Genomic DNA, 23,858 nt, shown 5'->3' on the forward strand with positions numbered 1-23,858 from the left:
TGAAATAACGGTGTTTGTCTAATTGCCAGATTTTCCAGGGGTTTCATATTGACTTTTCATCAAACATTACTTATTTCCTTCTTACTATAAAATTTATTGAACCACAACATTATGGCAAGCGTAACAAGCTTTCAAAGATCTCTGCCTACAGAGATCACAGTCAAACATTAAATATTTAGACATCAGATGCTTTTGTGAAAACAGAAATGATGCTTACTGTGGTGCAAAATTTACAAAACAAGAAGACAGATAAAATCTTTCTATAGGCTGCTTCCCAGATTGTTTATAAATATCTGGTTTTGCCATATTTAGCTTGTTGAATTGAACTTTGAGGAGATTGTACAAATGAAAGCAAATAAGAGTAGACTAGCTTACTTTTTCTTTCCTTTAAATTTTAGGCCTGGAGTCCCTCTCCATTAAATTATTCTAAAATTATTCTAGTGAAAGTATCTAAACTTTTTTATTATGCTGTGTTTTAAAAGCTCATTCAAATTGATATTTTTCAAGTTTCCTTATGATAAAGTAGTATTTTGTTCCTTCATTTCAGACCATTTATACATGTAACTGATATTTTCATAATGAAAATATTAGAGAACAAGACTGACACACTAAAACAGACAAATTACTTCCGGTCCTTCACGCTGGGGGATACCAGTGAAATAACATTCTGAATCACAATAGGATTCTCCCATTTGCTTTATTTTCAACACAGATTTTATGTTAGAACTACAAATGTGTTTAGGACAGTGGTTCTCAACCTAACTACATAGCAGAATGATTTGAAGCCTTTTAAAAATTTATAAGCCCCAGGCCTCAGGAATATATTCTTTTAAGGTCCCTCAGGTGTTTCCTTTGCATAGGCAGAGTTGAGGAATACGTAGGTCTAAGAGAGCAAATGCTTAGTAGCATAGGTGAGAAATACTATACTTATCTATTGATTACCTCAGTGGTTGAGCTTCAAAGCCAGAAACAAGGGGGCAAAGTCTCTGAACCCTTGAAATAGCAGCTATTAAAGTTTTTCACTTTAGCCCAAAAGAGAAGTCCTTGACCTTGCTTTTACATATAATCCTAACAATTCTAGTTATGTGATTTTTCCAGCCCTGATAGATGAGAAGTGGCAAAATCAAACTAGGAGGCTGTTGGTAAAAGAAGTAATAGTTGTCAAGCATGGGAAGATATCACAAACAGCTGTTAGATCTCGATGCAGCAATTGATGGACATATGAATATATTGACCTTTAGTCATTAGAGGTGGTAAATTATGATCAGTATTCTCTGATTTAGGAATCAAGATAGTTTTTGCACATTTTAGCAAGATTTTAAAATTTGAAGTTAGTTAAAGTAAAGAAGGGCGAAAAGATTTTATACCTGAAATATTTACTTACCTGAAAGATTCACTTCTGTAGAATGATAGTGTATTCCCTAATAGAGGCAGATAAATGAGGCATTAATAGGCTTGTGAAAAATGAGGGGGAAAGACTACTGTGTTTATTTGGCCAGATACATTTTTAAAATGCTAATAATAGAAGTATCTATTTCAAAATCTTAACATAGCCAAATTATAGCTTTTTTCATTTGCTGTACGCGTTTCCAAAATTTTTTACATGTTTTCTTCTTCCCCACAGCAATCTCACGGTTTAGGCAGGCCAGTCTGGCTCCAGATTGCCGAGTCTGCTTACAGATTCACTCTGGGCTCAGTTGCTGGAGGTGAGTGACACGTCTCTATGTTGTTTCAAGCTTGTGTTCGTGTAATATTATCTCACTAGATGGGGGCAGATCGGCAGAGGTGCAGTTCATTGTTCCCCAGGGTCATGACTGCAGGGCTTTCTGAAGTGTTCTCTGTTTTCACCTATGATCAGAGGACGTGTCATAGCATGGCCATGGCCCCTCTGGCTCCAGTCTGTCTTCAGGACAAAACCTCTGTGATCATGTGAAAGTCTTGGATGTGTGCTGCACTCCCCTCAGTGATGCTGGTTAAAGCCAGTACGAACAAACAGAGAAGAAGACTGTGTTTCTAGTGTTAGGAGTGAGAGCAGGTAGACAATCAAGATTTGGGGTACAAATCCCAGAACCTTATAAAATAAAATAACCTCTCCAAGTGATTGCTTTTGCTTTTCTGTCTTTTTTTTTTCCCCCTTCTCTCTCATCTTTTACTGGTTGAAGAATATCTAGACTTGTAGGTTATTTGCTACAATGAATCTCTCTCTTCCCTGCTCCTGGGCAAAATTTGAGAGGGTTTTTTTTTGCTTAAATCTCTCCACAGAAAATGTGTAAAATCTGAAATTGCTTTATGGAGAAGAACCTAGTGGTGTGATTAAAATACATATGATTTTTCAAAACAAGCCTGAACTGATGAAACTATTATTTTTTCTTTTCAGTCTCAGTTTTAGAAGTTGCAAAGCATGTTTTGGTTTTCAGCAGTTGAAAATACTCTAATTTATTTTATAAATTTTTCAGTCCCTGGGAAATTCTAAAGCCTGGGCTTTTTTAAATAAACTGAATTCTGTCAGTAGCGAGAGGGCCCTGTTGAGATTTGGTTCCAATATCACAATTGTAACTAAGGTTAATTTACTAAACTGCTGTAGTAAACTAAATTTTAAAATTGCAGCCACCTATGTGTAGATATATATGTTAAGAGGTAACCGATATCATATGTAGCCGCTTAATGGAAAATAGAAAGAAATGTTACACATAATAGCTTAATGTTGTTCTATAAAATTGAGTGTTGATTATCTAAGGTTGGTGATGACTTGAAAATCCACTACAGTTGTCCTCTGAAGCGGCTGTATTTATGGACCCCAGTGGTTGCTAGCCTGTGAGCCTTCAGCCGTGTATGGGAGAAAGAAAAATGACATAAAATCTCTTTTGTGAACATATATACTGTGTTCTATTTTCTAGTCCTTTGAGATGAGATTTGTTGTCCTTACAGATTCTCCATTTAATTGTGCTGTCTTTTAAGCCTAAAAATTGTTTTATTTGTAGCTGTGGGAGCCACTGCAGTATATCCTATAGATCTGGTGAAGACCCGCATGCAGAATCAGCGTGGCAGCGGCTCTGTTGTGGGGGAGCTGATGTACAAAAACAGCTTCGACTGTTTTAAGAAAGTCTTGCGTTATGAGGGCTTCTTTGGTCTCTACCGGGGTGAGTAAGCAAATCTCAGCTGCTGAAGTTAGTGAGTATATCTTACCAGCAGCAGATTTGGACTCATTCATTATGAAAATCAGTGTGTAGCCTGTTCAGTTAGACTAGGGCTGTTTTTCTCTTATTTTAGCCTTGCTCATTTCCCTTTTTACATTCTTGCTGGTAACAAGCAATATTAGTCTGCAAATAAGGTCTTTATTTCTTCTTCCTGCAATCCAAAGCCTGCGTTTGTCCCAACATGGGTCTCTGGTCACCGTGCTCTTACAAACTAAGGCACATGTCTGTAGGTGGAATACAAGGATGACAGCTAAGAAAGAGAGAGCTTTTTTCAAAGAATTAGAGAGGAGAAGTACATCTCTCCTCTGTGAAATAGAAGCCAGGCTGCCACTCGAAGCTGAGTTTACCCTCTATCCACTTGTTTCAGCTGAAAGAAATATCGCATGTTTTTGTCTCTTCCAAGAAGACCATTCGTAAGTCTTTTCCAGTGAGTCATCTGAAATTTAAAAAAAAGAAAAGAAAACCTTTTTGCTCCAAGTCTCACTCTTGCTCCTTTTCTCCCTGTAGCTCAGAGGCACTGCGTGGAAGCAGAGAGATTTTCTTTTGCAGGGAATGTTACCGCCAACTCTAAGCTGCAGTGCTGTTGGCGTCAGAGGCAGCAAGCCCCGTGCAGAATTCTCCCCACCCCCGTCGGCTTTGTAGGAACTTGTTCTCTTAGGAGAGGGAGACTTTCATGTACATGTTTTCATATTAGAATTTAGAGTTTCCTTTGGGAGGGAGATTAATTTTTTAATCCATTTGGGCGCCACTTGGAATTCTTTGAAAAACTCTCTACATGCTCGCGTCCAGGGCATTTATGTAATTTACTGTACTTGTTTGTTTGCACACACAGTCTCATTAATACTGAGCTCATTCTGAGCTCTGTTGAACTGTTTGGCTTAGAACCTCTTCCTCAGAAAAAAAGAAGACTAGGCCTGAACAAAGCTTTATACTCATGGACAGGAGGAAAAACACCTCTGAGTGCCGTTCTGTGCAGAAACTCAAGTGAAAATGTAGTTTTAATACACTTGGAGAGGGTCATGAGGATGTTCATTTTTGGCATTGTGTGTAGAACAGGAGAAGAGAGTGGTTCTGGAATCAAAGTAGGCTGCATACCCTGCTCCTGAGAAAGAATGTGATAAATGTTATTCAGATATTCAGAACTCTAGCCTGTCTAAATTCTAGCTGCACAACATTTAGTCCATGGGAAGAGGTATGCATTGTTTAGGATGCAGATCTGTGCATGGGAGTGCTTGTTTTAGACTATAGTAAACACTGATATCTAGGTTTTATTTAATAGGGAATCTGAGGGTTAAGTGGCGCTAAGGTGGTTTTCTTCTTTGACGTCTCTGATCTTTCTTTGCTGAGTAAGACTCTTTCTTCCTCCTTGGTATACTTTAAAAGGAAGGAGCCTAGATATACACTGCACAGTTTAGCCTTCTCAATGGATGGATGCTTACAGAAGATTTCATTTGGGAGAGATGTCAGGTTAATTAAATGGGTTCAGTATAGCAAGTTGGGGGTTGGGGGTGGAGGGGTTGAGGATGTGAGCTGATAAAATCAGTCCTGTAAATGAGAGACTTGTATTGGGGGGAGATTCTAGGAGTCCTGTATATGAACACTGTGATTGCTGAGATTGTCATATATTGCTTCGAAGTGGTCCATTATTTTGTCAGATGATTGACAAAATTGTTGACAGATTAGCCTAAATTTCTTTATAGGCAACAATGATAAAATGACATAAATCAGTACTTTATTAAAATTCCATGAGCCTTATTGAGGCAAGTAGTAAAACAAATACACATGCTGACATGTTTGTATGTGCGTCAGATTAAAAGTAATAGGGCCTGATAATCACGAGAGTTAGAAAGTTAAGACTGCCATCTGCTGATTTATTCTTTTAAGTCAGTCTGCTGACCATTAAACGTGTGTGCAGGTTTGTGTTTGTCACTGATGATTCAGTCTGACTGACAGTAGCCTGTATGTACGATTACTTGCTGGCTCTCAGCTCGTAGAAAATCACTCAGCAGTGCCTCAAAGTGGGCTTAAGATCAGCAGTGAGCATGCAGACGTGTACATAACTTCCCCTAGGCTGGGTGATTTAAAGGATATAATATGTTTATTGTTAGCATCTTTGAAAAATGTATGTAAAAAATGTATTTTAACGATTTGGATAATCTGTGTGCTTTAGAAAGTTAAGCCCTATGAATAGCTACAGATGTTGAATTGTTTATGTATTTTTTCTTTTTCAGCCAGCCCGGAAAATTTAACTTTCTAAGAATAATGATTTCCTTTGTTTTAGGAGAATTCTTTTGAACGGTCTTAAGTTTGACATGTATTAGTAAATAGGCTAACAATGGGCTGTTCTTGCTTGTAGAAGATGCCCATTACATGGTCCTTAAAGCTGCATGTTTCTTTGCAGTTTTGGCTCTCTTTTAAATAAATGAGTACTGAATTCTGGGTTTCTCTAAAGAGAAAATTATGGGAGTTGGTTTTCTGTAATAGCCAAGCCACTGTGTGCTATTACATAGGTAGCATCATTTGTGGCAAAATCTGGATCTACTTAACAGGACACTTTGCAGAGCTTTTCCAAGCATACAACATTGGTTTCTCTAAAGCATCTGTGAATGTTAGTACGTTGTTGGTTGTAAAGGGAGGGAATCTGGTTTCTTTGCTATTGGCAGTGTTCTGGGAATAAAGATCTATGGGTTCCATTCCTTCCTCATACTTTTTGGGAGGTGTTAGATAACTAGGCTTTAAAGGAAGCATGCTTAAGAAAAGGATTTATAGCCTCAGGAAAGTATACATTTTATTTGACATAAATAATTATTATATACATATGCATAGTTTTTAGGCTAACCTATTTTTCCCATTTTAATGAAAACCCTAAAATGTTTGATGGGTAAATAGTATGGGGAAAAGCACCTTGTTGGGCTTGTGTACTCATGTCTAGTACATCTATACCACTAACAATTCTCTCTGTTTACCTAGGTCTGATACCACAGCTTATAGGGGTTGCTCCAGAAAAAGCCATCAAACTGACTGTAAGTTTCTTTCTCACTGAATTTATGTCATCTGTTTAGATTATCATTAAGCCAAAAATTAAAACTGATGCTGTTAAGACTAGCACACTGTCAAGGCATTTGTAAGATTTTAAATTTATATGTAGATATTTGCTAATTTCAAATTTTATATGACACAAATAGTTTGCTGATTTGGAAAATCAATAATGTACCACTAAAGGCAATGATTGGGAATTCTGCTTAATTGATGTTGTCGTTCTCATTAGGTCAATGATTTTGTCCGGGACAAATTTACCAGGAGAGATGGCTCCATTCCACTTTTAGCAGAAATCCTTGCTGGAGGTTGTGTAAGTATTAATACTGCTAATTTCTCATGGCAAATATGTTCCTTAGCATTTGTGCATACTGGTTATACTATCTGAGTGACAGCTTCCCTGAATGCAAGGGATTCTAAGCAGATTTTTTTCAGTGATCATATGGAATGATTTTTAGAATTTCATTGCATAATCTCACTGGTTTTAAGGCAGAAAAGAAGTAGTATTTTTGTCAGCTCAGTCTCTTAGAAGCTCCTAAAGCATTACCTTTTACACTTCTTCTGCTTCTTTTTAAATATCACAGAAAACAGAGTAGTGGGTAGAATTACTATATATTGACTGGAACTTTAAGCGTGAGATGACTGATTAATTGGGCCCTTATATTTTAGATATAAGACTGAGTAAGCCATTGTGGTATAATTGTAATTTTCCTTCTTTTAGGGACCAGAGCAAACAACCATAACTATGTTGAAGCTGTTAAAAATTCTGAACAGAGATTCTGTCTTTAAAGTGTGAGCATGACATTGGATTTAGACCAATTCTCAAATCTAAGTTTGCAGCTCAACTAACTTTATTTGTGGTGTTTCCTTTCACATTTGATAGGACATGATTTTTTAAAGATTTGTTTAGTCCATTTTGTCCCTGAACCCCTTAATGACTTCCAGTTGACTTGGCTGACACTCTTGGCTAAACCCTCCTCAGTTGCTTGTGGAACCTGAGGTGATGAGGTCAGTGACCTTTGCAGCTTTTAATTCAGAGAAGATTCCCTGAGGGTCAGAGAGAGAAGCTGCTCTGGATTCTCCTTCGTGATATTTGTCAGCCTGGCACATACCTGGGTCCTCACCTTTCTGCAACCGAAGTTCTTACAGAAGAGGTAGCTTGGGTGCACTCCCGTGTGTGTGCGTGCGTGTGTATTTATGTGCATTTGCTCTATACCTGCACACACGCCCAAGTGCATTCTCAGGAAGAAAACTCATGTCTTTGGCTAACTCTCCTTTTTTCATGGGGAACAAATAATGGACATAGACTAAGATCTCCGCTTAGTTCTTACTGTTTCTCCTCTTCCTTTATCCTAATTAGATGCTGTAATTGTTTTTCTTCTAATGAAAGAACCATTGCAAATCAGAAATATTCTTTTTCTCAGTGGTTTCAGTTTTAATTTGGTTAAGAAATTTCCTAATTCAGCTTTGCCACAACGCATGTATACATTTGTCAGAAATCTCCCGTCATGCTCTCTGTGTTCCGTGTAGCTCGTTATGTTTCCATGTGTGATAGCCAGAGGTTTTTGCCCATGAAACTGACTTGTTCCCTTGTCTGACATGTGACCTACGTGGTTAAATTATAATCAGGTATTTGGTTCCTTTGTTCTTCCTGGGTATTGACCCTGTTTCTAGGTTTGAACTTTGGGAATTTCTCTTGAAGTCTGGGGTGCCTTGAGGGTTGTGCTGACAGTCTAAATCTCTTTCTTAATCATGACTCATTTCTGGAAGCTTTGATGGATTTGTCTACCTGGAAATTGGCAGCATGAAAAATAGTCAGGTTGGGCTCTAGGAGAATGATTAGGTTGTCTGCAGTTCTTCACCGCAAACACTTTCTGCTGCCCTCTTCCCTCCAAATCTCTTCGTTTCAGGGAGGAAACAAAACGTACGATGATCCAGTTTCTACTGATGAATTCGATCACACTACAGTATAAATGATTGTTCAAGCACAATCTGCTACTTCTGCCAAAAGTCTGCATATTTCAATAGAGAATAAAAGCCTTAAACAAAAAGGATGAGTCTCTATTGATAGAATATGAGGCACTGTGAAATACAGGAATATTCTTTTTGCTGAATGAAACATGGTAAGCAGCCAGCAGATGAACGCTAGGAAGAGGGCCTGCCTGTGAGCCTGATCCCGAGAAGCCTCAGGGTCCCAGGTGCGGGCAGTCCTAGAATGTGGAGCGGCCCACGGGTGTTTGGCTGAATGCTGTCAGTGCCACCAGATGAGAGGAGTGCAGCTGTTCTTCCAGACGTCACTCAGTTTTAAAGATGTACCTAATGTGTTAACCTAATGCAGCTTAATTCAGAAGAAATGGCTCAAACTGAACAGTTAGTATTGACTTTGTAGGTTTTTTCCCTAGCAGAAGGATCGGCTAGGACCAGGGCCTTGAGTTCCCTACATATGGGAGGGAAATTCTACTGCTCTAAAAATGACTGTGCTGTCCTTTAGGAAGAATGATGTGCACTAACTAGGTCAGGAGGTGACCTTGAAATGAAATGAAAATATCCGGTCCTTAAGCATAACATGTTTTTCTGTTGTTTGTTTGTGTTTTGTGATCTGTTTCTAAAAGTATGCAATATTAGATATATACAGAGAACACATTATATAGATAAAAAGTTATAATAAAATGAGCATCCATGAACCTACCACTCAACTTAACTGAAATATTACTATTATCAGTGATGCTGATTTTTTCTTTAGCAGTAAAACCCCCAAATTTAATTTAATTTAATTTATTTTTTGGCTGTGCCGCGCTGGCAGCGTCGGCACTGAAAGCGTGCAGTTGATGCTAATTTTTGCTTTTACTGTAACTCTAATCTGCTAGAATGCTAATGAGTGCTAGGGACTTTTCTTACTGGGCTGAACATTTTGTAGGCATTCTCTCATTATTATTCACAATTGGAGCTGAAGAAAATAAAACCTGAGAGAGATCTAACACTCAGTGAATGGCAGAGTTGAGAGTCAAACCACTTTTATCTCCAGATCTCTATTAACTCATATTTGGTATGTTTCATTCATTCTTTCTTCTGTTTATTTTTTCTCATCCAATAAGCTGTCAAGGCTGAGAAGGATTTAGTTTCTTCCTGCGCAAGGAACCAGACTTAGGATATGTTTATGTCTCATAGAAAAAGGGTAGTTCTGACCAGATAAGACTTAGTCTTAAATCTAATCATATTCCACTATGGTAATTTGAAAGTAGAATTCCTTATTGTGATTTGTTTCATTTCTACATGTCACCAAAGAAAATACGTGCTTATGATTATAATTCGTTTTAATAGCTACCATTGCTTGAGCCTCTTGCACTGGACTGAACACTTTATAGGCATTATCTCATTATTCCCAGCTAGAGTTGAAGAAACTAAAAGCTCAGTGAAATCAAACAGTTAGTAAATGCAAAAATTGAGATTCAAACCATTTCTGTCTCTAAATCTATTTTTTTTCATATTTGGTTTATGTTTCCCTTCATTCAGTCTTTCATTCATTCTTTCATTCATTGAATGCTTGCTATGTTTCAAGCATAACAAAATTTTAAAATAAAAAATTTTTAAATAACAGCTTAATACGGGGATATGTGTATAAAAACAGATGATTGAACTTGGTGTACCCCCCAAAAATATAATAAATAAATAAATAAAATGAAAAAAAATAAAAAATAAAATAACAGCTTTATTGAGATAGAATTCACATACGATACAATTCCCCACACTTCAAGTGTACAATTCAGCAGTTTTTAGTATATCCACAGAGCTGTGCAACTATCACCATAGTCAGTTTTAGAACAGTCTTATCCCTAAAAGAAACCTAGTACCCTTTAGCTGTTGCCTTCCAATTTTCCTGCCGTCTCCCCGTGTAGCCTTAGGCAACTACTAGTAAACTTTCTGTCTCTAGAGACTCACCATTTCTGGACATTTCATTTAAATGGAATCAGACACTATGTGGCCTTTTAATGTCTGGCTTCTTTCACTTAGCAGAATGTGTTCGAGGTTCATTCGTGTTGTAGTATATATCAGTATTTCAGGCCTTTTTATTGCTGAATAATATTTCATTATACACATAATACCACATTTTGTTTATCATTTCATCAGTTGTTGAACATATGGGTTGTTTCCACCTTTTGGCTATTATGAATAATGCTGCTCTGAACATTCATGTAAAAAGTTTTGTGGCCGTATGTTTTTATTTCTCTTGTGTATATACCTAAGAGTGGAATTGGTGGGTCATATGGTAACTCTGATTAGTGTTTTGAGGTACTGCCAGCCTGTTTTCCAAAGTGACCTCACCATTTTACAATCTTGTGAGCAATGTATGAGGGTTCTGATTTCTCCACATTCATTATAGCCAAGCTAGTGGGTATGAAGTGGTATCTTACTGTGATCTAAGGACTCACAGAGTTGAGCATCTTTTCATAAATGTACTGGCATTTGTATGTCTTTGGAGAACAATATTCAGAATATTTGCCAATTTTTAGTTGGGTTGTTTGTCTTTTATTATTGAATTATAAGAATTCTTTGTATATTTATTGTACCTTATCAGGTACATGATTTGCAAATATTTTTCACTTTCTTGACTGTCCTTTGAAGAATTGGACTTTGATTTTAATGAAGTCCAACTTATCTATAATTTTCTTTTGTTGTTTGTGCTTTTCGTGTCATATCTAAGAACTCATTGCCTAGTCCGAGATCATGAAGATTTATACCTCTATTTTCTTCCAAGGGTCTTATAGTTTTAGATCTTACATTTAGGTCTTTGATCTTTCACGCAAATTTTTAACCTTAATTTTTTCCAGTGTTTTGCTTTGAGCAGAGATATTACCAAATGAAAGTTTTATTTTTCATTGTCAACATTTCGGTATATTTCCTCCCAGTGCTTTTATAGACATGTTTGTGTGCATGTACACACACACACACACACACACACACACACATGCATGCACACACATTATTTTTTAAACCAGATGGAAGTTTTGTTGACTGACTTCCTGATTGGAAATGCAAGCAGCTCTCACGTTCTGAGGGCAGCAGAAAATCCCAGTGGAGCTTCGGAAATATAATTATAAACAGAATGTGCATTTTCAAGTTTTAAATCTTCGTTGTGAACATGAACCAAACCTGTTTTATATGTATATTAAAGTCTTCTCAAAAAAGACTTACTAGTTCAGAGTTTATGATTCAGATGTGGTAGCATAAGGTTTTTTGGTGGTGTATCTGTAACTTTTTTTTTTTTTTTTTTTCCTTGGAAGAAGAATGTATTAGATTTATTTTTTTTTTAATTTAATTTAATTTTTTTTTTTGGGGGGTACACCAGGTTCAATCAACTGTATTTATACACATATCCCCGTATTCCCTCCCTTCCTTGACGCCCCCCCCTCGAGTCCCCCCCACCCTCCCTGCCCCAGTCCTCTAAGGCATCTTCCATCCTCGAGTTGGACTCCCTTTGTGTAACTTGAACTTTAGATTTAACAATTTCTCCACCCTTCTTTAGGTGGGGATGGGGTAAGAGTGTATGCATGTGTATACAGTTACTCAGTGAATATCCATTGTGGATGAATGTGAGTAATGTATATGTAACAACAGGTTTCAAATAATTTTTCTCATTGTTCTCACAAGTAAGCCATTATTGTCAGGCCATATGTTTTTATTTTTCTATTAGAAAGTCTCTCTTTATATATGTATAAATATATACATATATGTATACATGCATATATTACATGTCTATATCAGACATAAATATAATTGTGTTTAATTATGGTATCTGTTGTGTGCAGGAATGTTACTTTAATGTCAACTTAGAATTTTTCAGAGTATTTTAATATGCACTGTTATCACCTCCTATAAAATGGGTAGATGAGGAACAGAAGCTCAGAAAGGCTAACTCTCACCCCAAATCACACATCTCATACGTGCTGCAGTTTTCATGTATGCCCAAGCATTTTGATTTTAAGATCAAGTCCTTTTGTTCTATATTGCTCTCTTAGGGAATCAAATCAAGGCCTTCTCCATGTGGCAAAATAAGTCTAGATGAGTCCATTCAACTTTGTAGTGGCTTTTGTTTCTTTTTTTAAAAATATTATATGGATATATATAATAAAAATTTAGCATATATCTGAATATATATACGTATGTGTGTTATTTAGGTATAATTAATGTATAAAAAAGATCTTAGATGTTAATGAGTTTTAACAATTGTATACACCCATGGAATCACCACTCAAGAGTGAGATAAAGAATATTTCACCCCAGCTAATTACTTCATGCCTCTCTCCAGTCAGTCATTCCTCCCCTGCCCCAGGCAGCCAAAGATCCGATTCCTGTCAACAGTTTTTGTTTCTTCTTGGATTTCATATCAACAGACTTGTACAAAATGCAGTCTTTTATGGTTGGGCTCTTTTGCTTAACAATATGTTTTCAAGAGTCATCCTTGTTATTGTGTAGATATCAGTATCATTTTTGTTTGTTTTTTGTTTTTAATTTTACTGAGTATTATTCCATGGTATGTATTAACTACAATTTGTCCATTCTTCTATTGATGGACATTTGGGTTGTTTCCAGTTTTTATCTGTTATAAATAAGGTTGATATAAACATTCTTGTACAGATATTTTTGTTGACATATGTTTTCATTTTTCTTGGGTGACTAAGAGTAGACTAGGGTAGATGTACGTTCAGTTTAAAAGAAACTGCCAATCGGTTCTTTGAAATGGATGGACCATTTTCAGTCTCATCAGCAGTGTACAAATATTCCAGTTACTCCACATCCTCAACAACGTTTGATATTTTTAGTCTTTTTGTTTTAGTCATTCCGCTTGGTGTGAAATGATATCTTGTTGTGGTTTTAATTTGCATTTCCCTGATGCCTAACGATACTGAGCATCCTTTCATGTGTTTATTGGCTATTCATATATCTTTTTTGGTGAAGTATCTGTTCCAGTCTTCTGCCTATTTTTATTGCGTTATTCATATTTTATTATTGATTTGTAGGAGTTCTTTATACATCATGGATACAGTCCTTTGTCAGACATATGTGTTATGAATATTTTTCCCACTCTGTGACTGGCCTATTAATTATCTTAATGGTCTCTGTGGAGGTTTTATAAAAGAAAAAGATTATGTAGAATTTCTTAGACACATTCATTAACCTAAGTGGGAAAAAATTTAACGTCTTTCTGAGTCAACAAAGCAGAAAGTTTAAAAGTCTAAAGGGACTGACTTATATGTCTTTTCTAATCATCTCTCTGGTAAATATCTGTTTTTATGTTGTTAGGCTCCAGCCAGAGCACTTACCTGACTGATCCCATTACCTCTTTCCGAGAGTAGATACTGCTGAACGGATACAAGTCATAAACTCATAGTGTATTTATTGCTCAACAAAGGACTGGTGTAACCCCGTTATGCTGCAGGTGTTTGCGTAGCCCTGTATGAACATACCTTCTGGAGAACACATCCCTTCCCTTGGTATCTTGCTTTCAGTCTGCATAGCGCTCTCACCTTAGTGAGTGCACAAGAACTCTGTGAGGTAGATAGGACAGTTGTTGGAATCTCTGTTGTCATATTAGAAAACCAAGGAATGGAAAGGTTATGACCTATCTAAGGTTACAAAGTTAACGACCATATAGGTCAACAGCCTTCCAAACTTGGAATCTTACTACTCTTCTGTCTTCCTCCCTTTGGTCCATGTGTGCATATGGGCACACACAGCCCCCCGTATCCATGCCCACATAGGTGCAGAAAGAGGTCCATTTCTTAGCTGGAGCATTTACTAATCCTGGAGCTGCAGTTGGTAGCTAGCCAGCTCTCTAAGCCATGTCTTTCTTGGCAAGCTAAGCTTGCACGTCTCTGTAAAGAGCTGTTTGGAAATAGTTTCTCCACCTCCTGTCCCCAGGAACCAGCGTGGTCTCAACTCTGTGCTTGCATGCTTGCATGAATGCACATACATATGCACACACATGAAACATCCATATATATTTATGTCAAAGTGGTGGGTACACAGAGATTTTGATTCTTCCTTTATCCTAGGTAGAGGTATGTGTAATTTAATCTCTTCATATCCGAACACCCTGGCATATATCTTCACTCAGCAATGAGCAAATTACATTTTCTTCCTTTTAAACTATCACTGTCCTAGACTATTTTACAAAGGGCCATAGCTTTCCCCATTGCTTTGCAAAATAAGAATGTTTGGTTGATGGTATTGTGAGACAGAGCCTCTGTCTCTTCCCATTCCGCTTGAGTCCTAGTGACAACTAATTCTGTGACTTTTATTTTCTGGTTATTTTAAATGCGCGTATTTTGTACATCTGTTGAGGGAGCTGGTGTGGCCTTAAATTGAAGTTAGATTTTCATCGGTCTTTGGAAGGGAAGACTTTATAATGAATTGTTCAGGTTGGACATTTTGTGGTTGGAGGGAAATAGTTTTAAACTATAAGAGATAGTAGATCAAAGAGGTAAGGAAACAGAGGACTTGGCACAAGCAGGGCTAGGTCCCCAGCCTCTTTGTGGACTTTGCCCCTGGGTAGGATTGTGTGGGCAGGAGAATGAACAGGCCCAATCCTGTGTGCAGCCCCTTGGCCTCAGGCACATCAAAAGTGTAGTGACATCTCAATATTACGTCCTTTTCTCCTAACTTAAGCTGTCAGCTTTAGTTGGCTTATTTTCTCATAAAAAAAAAATTATTCGACACAAGATTATATGGAGATTTTTCCATTCTTTCTATTTTCTGTTGTATGTAGGTAAGCCTCATTCAAAATGAGATTTGTTCCCTCTTATTGTGTCATTTGTAATTCAGTTCTGGGACAAAGAAATGACAACTTAATACTGAAAAATGGAAGCATCTAAGTCAGTTTTAATATTAGTGCTTACATCTCTTTAAAAAAATAAGCAACAAGTTCAAGTTTAAAGAGGGAAATTTAGTAATTGGAGGCTAGGAGTTAATTTTGGTGATTTGGTGAGTGAAAAAATTCACCAAAGGTTTTGTATGGAATGGTATGCTAGCTAACATAAGTACAAGAGGCAAGATGTCAAATTAGACTGTTCATTTAAGACCACATAGCTATGTATCATCATGGTTTAACCTGAAATTTTATTTATCTTGGTGTCTATTATTTCAAAGCACTAGCTTTAATTGGTTAGATTTTTTTGATGTTCATATATGGGTATGTTGATAAGCCTTTTAAAAGTTTTGGATCCAAGATAGCTAGTGCTAACTAGTTTTAAAAAATGCAGTTAAAGTGTATGAATTACCAAGTTTACCATGGGAAGAATGTGTGAGAGAGGACCTAGTCTATAAAAGGAGCCATTGTTTCTAAGACCAGTTCTGTTTCTTATTTGTGGTGGTAGTGGGGAGGTTGTTTCTCTGTTTTTGAGTAGTTAATCCATTCATATGATTCAGAATTTGAAAGACATAATGGTGGACTTCCTAGGTGTCGCAGTGGTTAAGAATCCACCTGCCAATACAGGGGACACGGGTTCGAGCCCTGCTCTGGGAAGATTCCACATGCCATGGAGCAACTAAGCCCGTGCGCCACAACTGTTGAGCCTGTGCTCTAGAGCCCGTGAGCCACAGCTATTGAGCACATGTGCTGCAACTATTGAAGCTCACGCGCCTAGGGCCTGTGCTCCACAACAAGAGAAGCCACCGCAATGAGAAGCCTGCACACCACAATGAAGAGCAGCCCCTGCTCGCAGCAACTAGAGAAAGCCCGTGTGCAGCAACGAAGACCCAACACAGCCAATAAATAAATAAAATAAATAAATAAATAAATTTATTAAAAAAAAAAAAAGAAAGAAAGATATAATGGCATGCTTTGCAGATTTCTTTCTCCAAGCTATTTATTTCTCCTTTCAGGGGAGCAACCAATGTTTTCATCTCTAAGCTATTCTAGTTTTGATAAACTAACATAAATTTTCAATTTTTTTTCCCACTGGGATTTTATTCTTAATTCATAGACTATTTATTTATTTTTAAATTTTATTTGTTTTTGGCTGCATTGGGCCTTAGTTGCTGCACACAGAGAGCAGGACCTACTCTTCATTGCTGTGTGCAGGCTTCTCAGTGTGGTGGCTTCTCTTGTTGCAGAGCATGGGCTCTAGGTGCTCGGGCTTCAGTAGTTGTGGTGCGCGGATTCAGTAATTGTGGCTCGTGGGCTCTAGAGTGTAGGCTCAGTAGTTGTGGTGCATGGGCTTAGTTGCTTCATGGCATGTGGGATCTTCCTGGACCAGGGATTGAACCCATGTCCCCTGCATTGGCAGGTGGATTCTTAACCACTGTGCCACTAGGGAAGTCCCTTGACATATTTGTGATCAATGGGTATCAAATACTTTATGTTCTGTTTATGGCACTTGGCATGATTTTATTACCTAATCTTATTGCCTGATTAAGAGCATATAATTATTTCTACTTAACTATTTACTTATTGGGCATTTAAGGTTTTTTTTTTCTGTTTAATTTTGTTGCTCTTTAAAATAGCAAACAGTAGCATGTTTGTAAAAATACAGATACTTTTTTATTGAAAAGTTACTGTATTTTTATTTCACAGTTTAACACTTCTGAAATTCTGTATATTCAATGATTATATTTACTGTAAGTAGTGTTTTTTCCCTGTGAAAAGCCATTATTAAATTCATGATATCGCTTATAATCAGTGGAGTCTTAAAATAGAGGAGAAATGATATTTTCCTGGTGTGTTTGTTTCTCAGAGCGGAAACAGTTAAGGATGGGATAACATCATAATCCTTGTTCTTCGTCACTAAATTTCTTACCAGAGTGATTGAATTAATTGCAGATCTTCCCCTTGTTCCCAGTTTAATATGTGTGAGGGTGGTTAACCTCAGAGTTTAAAAAAGGACCGTGCATGTTAGACTTGTATGTTTTCCTTTAAGTGTTATAAACTATCCAAAATTTTAGACAAATTAGATAGCAGTCTTTATTATTCAGTGTTTCTGTGTTACCAGACTCAGTTTTGGCTGCTTGCCTCTTGAAAGCCAGTACTTGGGAGGCAAGTGTTGGTTGGAAAAGGAAATGTTGCTTTATTCAGGAGACTGTCAGTCTGGGCAGAAGGTGGTCTCGTGTCCAAAAACCAACGTCAAGGATTCTGCTCAACCGTGAACGTTTTAAAAGGGAGACTCATTTGGGGAGGGGGTCGCAGTCTTCCTTATCTTCCACTTTGTGCAGACTTGCTTCTGATTGGTTGGTGATAGGTAACCAGGTGGTGCTCCAGGAATCTTGTGCTCAACCTGAGGTTACCATCCTCCGGCTGGGTGGGGGCCTTAGTTGCTGCAGAAGAACTCAAAGTATTTTGTGACATATATCCCTTCAGGAGGAACCAGGACCCTGCCCCATGTCTGCACTATGGTTTCTTGACTGCTCCGAATTTGTTTCTGCATTCCTTCCCTTCCCTGAAAAGCAACTGTTTGAATCTGCCCTTTGGAACTCAGGGAAGGTCCAGGAGGCTGAATGAAGCCTATTTCCTACAAACTAGAAACAGGGGACACAGAGAGGACTTGTGCCCAGGAGGGCCCCACAGGGTCTTGTTGCATTTCATCTGGATATTATTTCTCTCCATATTCCTAGGTCTATCATAAAGTTCTTAAAATGATTATTAATTTGTAAAGCATATACAGACAATGAAATTGGTAGACATTTTCTCCTTCAGTTATAGTAGAGTACACACATAGGTGTGAAACAAACTCATAGGTGTGTGCCTTGCTCATGGTGTCATTGTTTCATTGTTTACACACTCACTTGTCGTAATTCACATATGTATGTTTAGTTTTGGGGTTGTGTCCAATGCATTGGTGGGTAACAGACCTTCAAAGCATACAATGGTTAATGTGTTTGTGTTTCCTTCTTTTAGTTGTACTGTTTTAATTGAAAGCCTATTACATGTACATATAGAAAGGAATTTGAGGAGTTGTTAAAGAAATACAAACCTCAGTAAACTGGCAGTTATTTCCAGAAGGGTCCATGAGAGTGGGAGGAGGAGGAGGGAGTTGTGGGTGGGAGCTAGTTGGAATATTTGTGCTCTGTAGGGTAATTTACTAATGATTAAAAGCATGAAAGAACTTTGTATTTATTTAAACAGAATTTCCATGTTTAACGAGGAGCACCCAGGGGTTGACATCGTCTGGTGGTGGCAGATTTGAGGGATTATAACAAAAACTTGTTCTTTTTTAATTTAATCTGCTTTACTTTAGAATGTAAAGCGCATTTTCCCAAAGACAGTCTTTGCAACCATTATTTAAACAAGAGATTTCAAGGAAGTAGTAAACTTTTTCAGTTGGTTTGGTCTTTAATGCTAGCTACGGGAGCAGTTACCTGGATTATCATTTTAACATAATTTTTCACCCAGCAATCCTTTTGAAAGTATTGTTTGCTTAGATTGAAACACTGAAATCCTTCTTCCTGCCTGCAGAGCAACAGATTAAAAGAGAGAGAAACACAGGCAAACCAACATGTAAAATTGGGTCAGTCTTCGTTCAGAGACCTGTGTGCCAGTGGTCTGGATTGTGTCAAGTTGGGAGTTGTGGGAAATCCAGAGAGAGACAGCAAATTGCTGCACCCTCAGTGCTTGGTGGACAAAAAGAGGATTAGGGCCCTGAGGAATCCAGGACAATAAGCTTCCCACAAAGAGAAAAGGAATCTTGTGTCGCTGTTGGCAGTTGTGGATGTTGATAGGAATAAAGGATCAGGATTGGAACAAGAATATTTAGTTGGTATATGTTCCCTGGCCAGTTAGGAGAATGGGCTGGGACTTATTGCTGCCCCTTGGAAAGGGGGTCTGGGAGGGCTGTGGGTTTTAGAAAAGTGAATAGGAATATGGGTGAAGGTAGAGTATTGAAGTGACATTGAATGTTGCTCGTGAGTTTTATGGGTGTTGTTTGCAGTCCTTCCGTACCTGTGGAATTACACTGCCCAAGGAGTTATGTTTTTCACATGTGACATGCTATTACAGTGAAGTTATGATTATATAATGTAATTATGATTATACAAATGTGGTTCTGATTATATAATGTAAACAGCTACACTTGAGATGAAGATGTGCAAATGAGATTTTTTTCACTTCATGAATGGAGCTGTATATATATTTATATTTTTAAATTTTTATTTATTTTTATATATCCATATGTACATACACACACACAAACACATTTTTTTCTTTCTCACATAAACCAAAAAAAGAGTTAATAGCAGTTTTGTTAAGCATTTTCCCCCCTCTACTAGTTAACAGATTTCAGATGCAAATACACTTTCATTATCCAAATTCAAGTATCTCTTTCAGTCACCCACCACTAGAGAGTGTGGACTGTGGCTTTGATTTGCCCTCTCTTGTGCTCATGGTAACTAGCTGTTCCATTTCCCTGCTCTGTCTTTGAACAGTGTTTCTGGTTTGGTCTTAAAATGATACTGCAGTTGTCCTTCCAATTTATCTTCTTTTGTGTGGGTGTAATTGTAGAGCTGTCTCAGAGTTTTGTTCCGAATAATACATTTTAGAATTTGAACTAGAGGAGACTTTTCCCCTTTGACTTAAGGCACCTCTGTGGGGCAAAAACATCTCTGTGTTAATTGCTCTGCAGTCCAAGGAAGCAGAAGCAGGTGGCTGAGCTAAGGGGAATGCTTGCTAAGAAGGGGAAAGAAACTATTGTAGATCTGAATTGTAGCCCCAGCTTGGTAAAAGATACCAATCAGTCTTCTACCATCTCTTTCCCTTTCGTTGGCGCTCCTGCTGCCACATCTGGCCTCACTTGTGTTTTCCAAATGAGTGTATTAGTTTTGCTTGGATATGGCTGGGTTGACCCTGGAAAGACTGGTCTGGGAAACACTCTTGACATTTCAAATAGAAACAAAGCTAGACATAGATTGGCTTGAGACAGAATTTGGGGCCATCCCTGTGAGCCCTTCCAGCATTGGCCAAAGCAGCAGACCCTCATTCCCCTGTAAAGAGGGAGGTGTAAAGTGGTACAGTGTGGAGGCGTCTCCAGATTTTTCTTGGCTGTGATGCTGGTCAGGCTCTGATTTGGAAATCTGCTTTGTCTCTCCTTTCTTGCCTGCAGGCTGGCGGCTCTCAGGTCATCTTTACTAACCCTCTGGAGATAGTAAAGATTCGCCTGCAGGTAGCTGGAGAGATCACCACAGGACCCAGGGTCAGTGCCCTGAATGTGCTCCGGGACCTGGGACTCTTTGGTCTATACAAGGTGGGTTATCTCAGTAGAGAGGTTGTAATGTACTCGATAGAAATGTGAAAAAAATGTGGAAACCAGACTTCACCCCCACAAATGGAAAAGCAATCTTGTCCAGCAGGGTAGTCCCTGGAGTAGAAAATCAAACAGAAAGAAAAAACCAGGACACTTCTATTAGAGGCAGTGGGATATACAAACACGCTCTGCTGTTGTCGTCTTCAGGCTTTTATGAAGCTGCCAGCAGGGAGGCCAGCACTGCAGACCCGCTGGCTTCAGGCTCACAGCCTTCTATTTGACGGTGGGTTTGGGAAAAGTTTCTTCGGTGTTCTTTTTGGGCTGGTTTAGGACTTCAAAATAGTCTCATGTTTATTTCGAGTCTGAGTCATCTCTATTGTTATCTTCCCAGTAGGAGCTTCTCTTTGTCTTAATAATTTGACCACAGTGAAACAGTAGTCGAGTTCGGTAGGATGCAGGTCTTTAAGAAGTTAAGTGGTGGGATTTGTCAATAATGAATTCCATTTAAAAAACCAAACCAAACCAAACCAAACCAGAGTGTACTGTACTTTAGCAAAATGCCAGTCAACAGATTCCTTCCCTGCAGGTATACTTACTCCCATCATTGCAGATCAGATGTAATGGAGCAGAAGCTATTATTTTTCTTAAACAAGGAAGAGTATTTCTTTCTATTCTTTTGCCTAGTGTAAGGGGGGAATACATAAATTTACCTTTAATAGACGACTGTGTTTCCACAGCATCTGATTTATTTATAGATCCATCACTGTAGAAATGTGTAAATTGGCTTCTGTAGCTGCAAATTGGAAATTAGAAATTCTCTAGATTAGAATCACACAGCTACAAGGCTTTTAGGCGACAGTAAACCAATGATGCTTATCCTGAGAGAGTTTTGTACGTTTTCTCTCCCTTCCGTCCCCAGCTTCCATCCTTTTTGGAATTCCCTTTGAAAGCTGATTTTATTAAAATTGTTTCTCTCTGTATCATCCTTCGGAGGGTCCCAAGAATTTTTTTTTTTTATTTTTGAGTTTGTCTTTTAAAAACACAGCCATCAGGGAAGCAAATATCAAAGATGGAGTTTTTGCCTGGCTAGCTAAAGCCTGGGCAGTAGTATAGTGTAGGCTGAGGAAGGTGTTCATTGCACCTTCAGTCACTGAGACAAGCTGTCCCTGGCTGGATTTCTACTCCCAGGGAAATTTCCTGCTAAAATATTTTGTCTGGATTTCCCCCGTCCTCTGCTATTTAGGACATGAGGAATGAGGAGGGAAGATTGGTGGTTTCTTTTTTCCCTTCCCTAGAATAGTCACCTTCGTTTTGCACTGCTCTTGTCCATAGCTTCTTACCTGGTATTTCAGGGACTCTAAGCAGAGGTGGGTTGAATTGGTAACGTTAGTTTTGGGGGCTGCCTTTGCTGGTTGCTTTGAAATCAGCTGTTAATGCTGGGTTTCTAAGTCTCTCCCCACCCACACTCCCTCCCCTGGCACTCTCCAAAGCCAAACAGAACAAGCAGCCTAGAGGTTTGAGCACTGAATTTTTATTAACCTTCAAATCTGAATCTGTACTGGAAATGCCAGGAAATTCTTAGCTGTCAGAATACCATCGTTACCCAGTTAACTAACTCTAGGACTCACGGGTCCACCAGCCTTTCTCAGACTTTGAGTCATGTGTCTATTTCCCTGTGTCCAGCTGGTTCTCCCGTTTCCCTTCCACATCAGTCCCAATGCTGTTTGAGGGACATATCTCAGGCTTGTCACCCTGGATCCCTTGAGGGCATTCACACCTTGTTTACACAACTGTTTTGCACTATTTCCTCACTGTGTGACAGGGTGCCAAAGCATGTTTCCTCCGAGACATTCCCTTCTCTGCAATCTATTTTCCTGTTTATGCTCACTGCAAACTACTTCTGGCTGATGAAAACGGACATGTGGGAGGTATAAATCTCCTTGCAGCTGGAGCCATGGCAGGTAACTACAATTTTTTTTTTTAAACCAAAAGAATCCCCCCCCCCCCATTTTCTTTAAGAAATACACAATCTCTAGGTGCTTTCCCCCTTTATTTCTGGAAAGGTTATTGTTTGCATCTGACTTAGTTTAAATATGATCGCTTTTTCTCCTTCGCGGGGTGTGCTATAATTCTGATGAGAGTTAATTACATTTGCATAATGTGGATAAACAGCTTAATGCAGCTTAGCAACTCGGAGCCAAATTAGCTCTGCCCATCTCAATTGGGCTTTCATCAGTAACGTGTTTCTTAGCCTCCTCTGCCTCTGAAACCTTGGGTGCAGCCAAGCTAAGCATTAAGGTGGAAAAGTTCTTCATCAGATCAGTTGCTTTGTTGTACCTCATCCTGACACACAGGTCTAGCATGCCCTCACTTTCTAATTCTGTATATTGGAATCAACACGATTTGGCTCAAAATTGAATTTGCTTCAGGAAGCTCTTCCTGTTCCTTCTACCATCGTCCTCATCAGACCAAAGTAAGCCATACTTCCCCAGCACACCACCCTGCATTCTGTTGGCGTCTCTTCTCCATCCCTTAACACCTTTTGTCTTTTATTGATGATTGTTTGCGTAAATTTTAGCCTCTGTACTGGGCTGGGAGCTCCTTGAGGGCAGGGATTTCATTCCCTACATGTCCAGCATAGTAATAATAAATGTCAACAGAACAAATGAAAACCTGCATCTGGTCTAAGATTACAAATTAGGCACAGAAGAGATCCCATCTGAAAGAGGAGCCTAACAAATGCGGGAAGGTACTAAGACGCTTCCTCCTGATCTCACGCTCCAGCCTTCCTCTTGAGTTGTGCGGGGGCTGACTTGGGATAGAAGGGGAGGACCAGGCATCCGTCACTGCACCAGCCCTCAGACGTGACAGAGAAGGAAAGGGCGCGTGTTTGCTCCTCATTACAGCGGGTCAGGGAGAGAAACGGGCAAGGTGAACGAACACAAACCCAGTGCTGTCCCCAGGCGCTCAGGGTGGCTCTTATCACCTGGGCTCCTGGCACTGCTGTGTGGCTCTCTCTGGGTGCCTGTCCTCTGGTTCGCTGGCTAAGCACAGCAGGACAGCCTGAGCACTCCCTGGAGTGTGGTGTGTGGCAGGAACCCTTGGTTCCAGGGGTGTTGGGTAGACATGTTATTCTTCTCCTGTATGATGATAGGGAATGACTTAGGATGATTAAGAAACTCTCCCAGGGAGCACTGAGCCCTCATTTGGGGCAGTCAATTGCAGTTATAATTTGAAAGCTAGTAAAGCTACCTGCTCAGTCTTGGCACAGAGTATTCATCCAACTCCTTTCAGGTGCTCACCAAAGCCTCCCCATTTTAAGTGACGGCCAGCAAATTTTCCCTCCAGTTTTTTCTCTCTGCTATCCAGTCAGCAGCAAAGAATAGTCTAATCATGG

At 38.8% G+C, this 23,858-nt stretch overlaps 1 protein-coding gene across 4 annotated transcripts in view; it reads left to right on the plus strand.

The window, feature by feature from the left end:
- SLC25A12 (solute carrier family 25 member 12) overlaps positions 1-23,858 on the plus strand; it is an 88,637-nt gene that overhangs the window by 60,951 nt on the left and 3,828 nt on the right. For all 4 annotated transcript variants that reach the window (XM_057744761.1, XM_057744763.1, XM_057744762.1 and 1 more), the window contains 6 exons: positions 1,625-1,706; positions 2,982-3,140; positions 6,168-6,220; positions 6,466-6,546; positions 20,321-20,461; positions 22,284-22,422. In XM_057744761.1, coding sequence (XP_057600744.1) covers positions 1,625-1,706; positions 2,982-3,140; positions 6,168-6,220; positions 6,466-6,546; positions 20,321-20,461; positions 22,284-22,422 — 655 coding nt within the window. The remainder of the gene's footprint in view (positions 1-1,624; positions 1,707-2,981; positions 3,141-6,167; positions 6,221-6,465; positions 6,547-20,320; positions 20,462-22,283; positions 22,423-23,858) is intronic.

The sequence above is a fragment of the Hippopotamus amphibius genome, chromosome 8 (genome assembly GCF_030028045.1).
Source record: "Hippopotamus amphibius kiboko isolate mHipAmp2 chromosome 8, mHipAmp2.hap2, whole genome shotgun sequence".
Classification (NCBI taxonomy): domain Eukaryota; kingdom Metazoa; phylum Chordata; class Mammalia; order Artiodactyla; family Hippopotamidae; genus Hippopotamus; species Hippopotamus amphibius.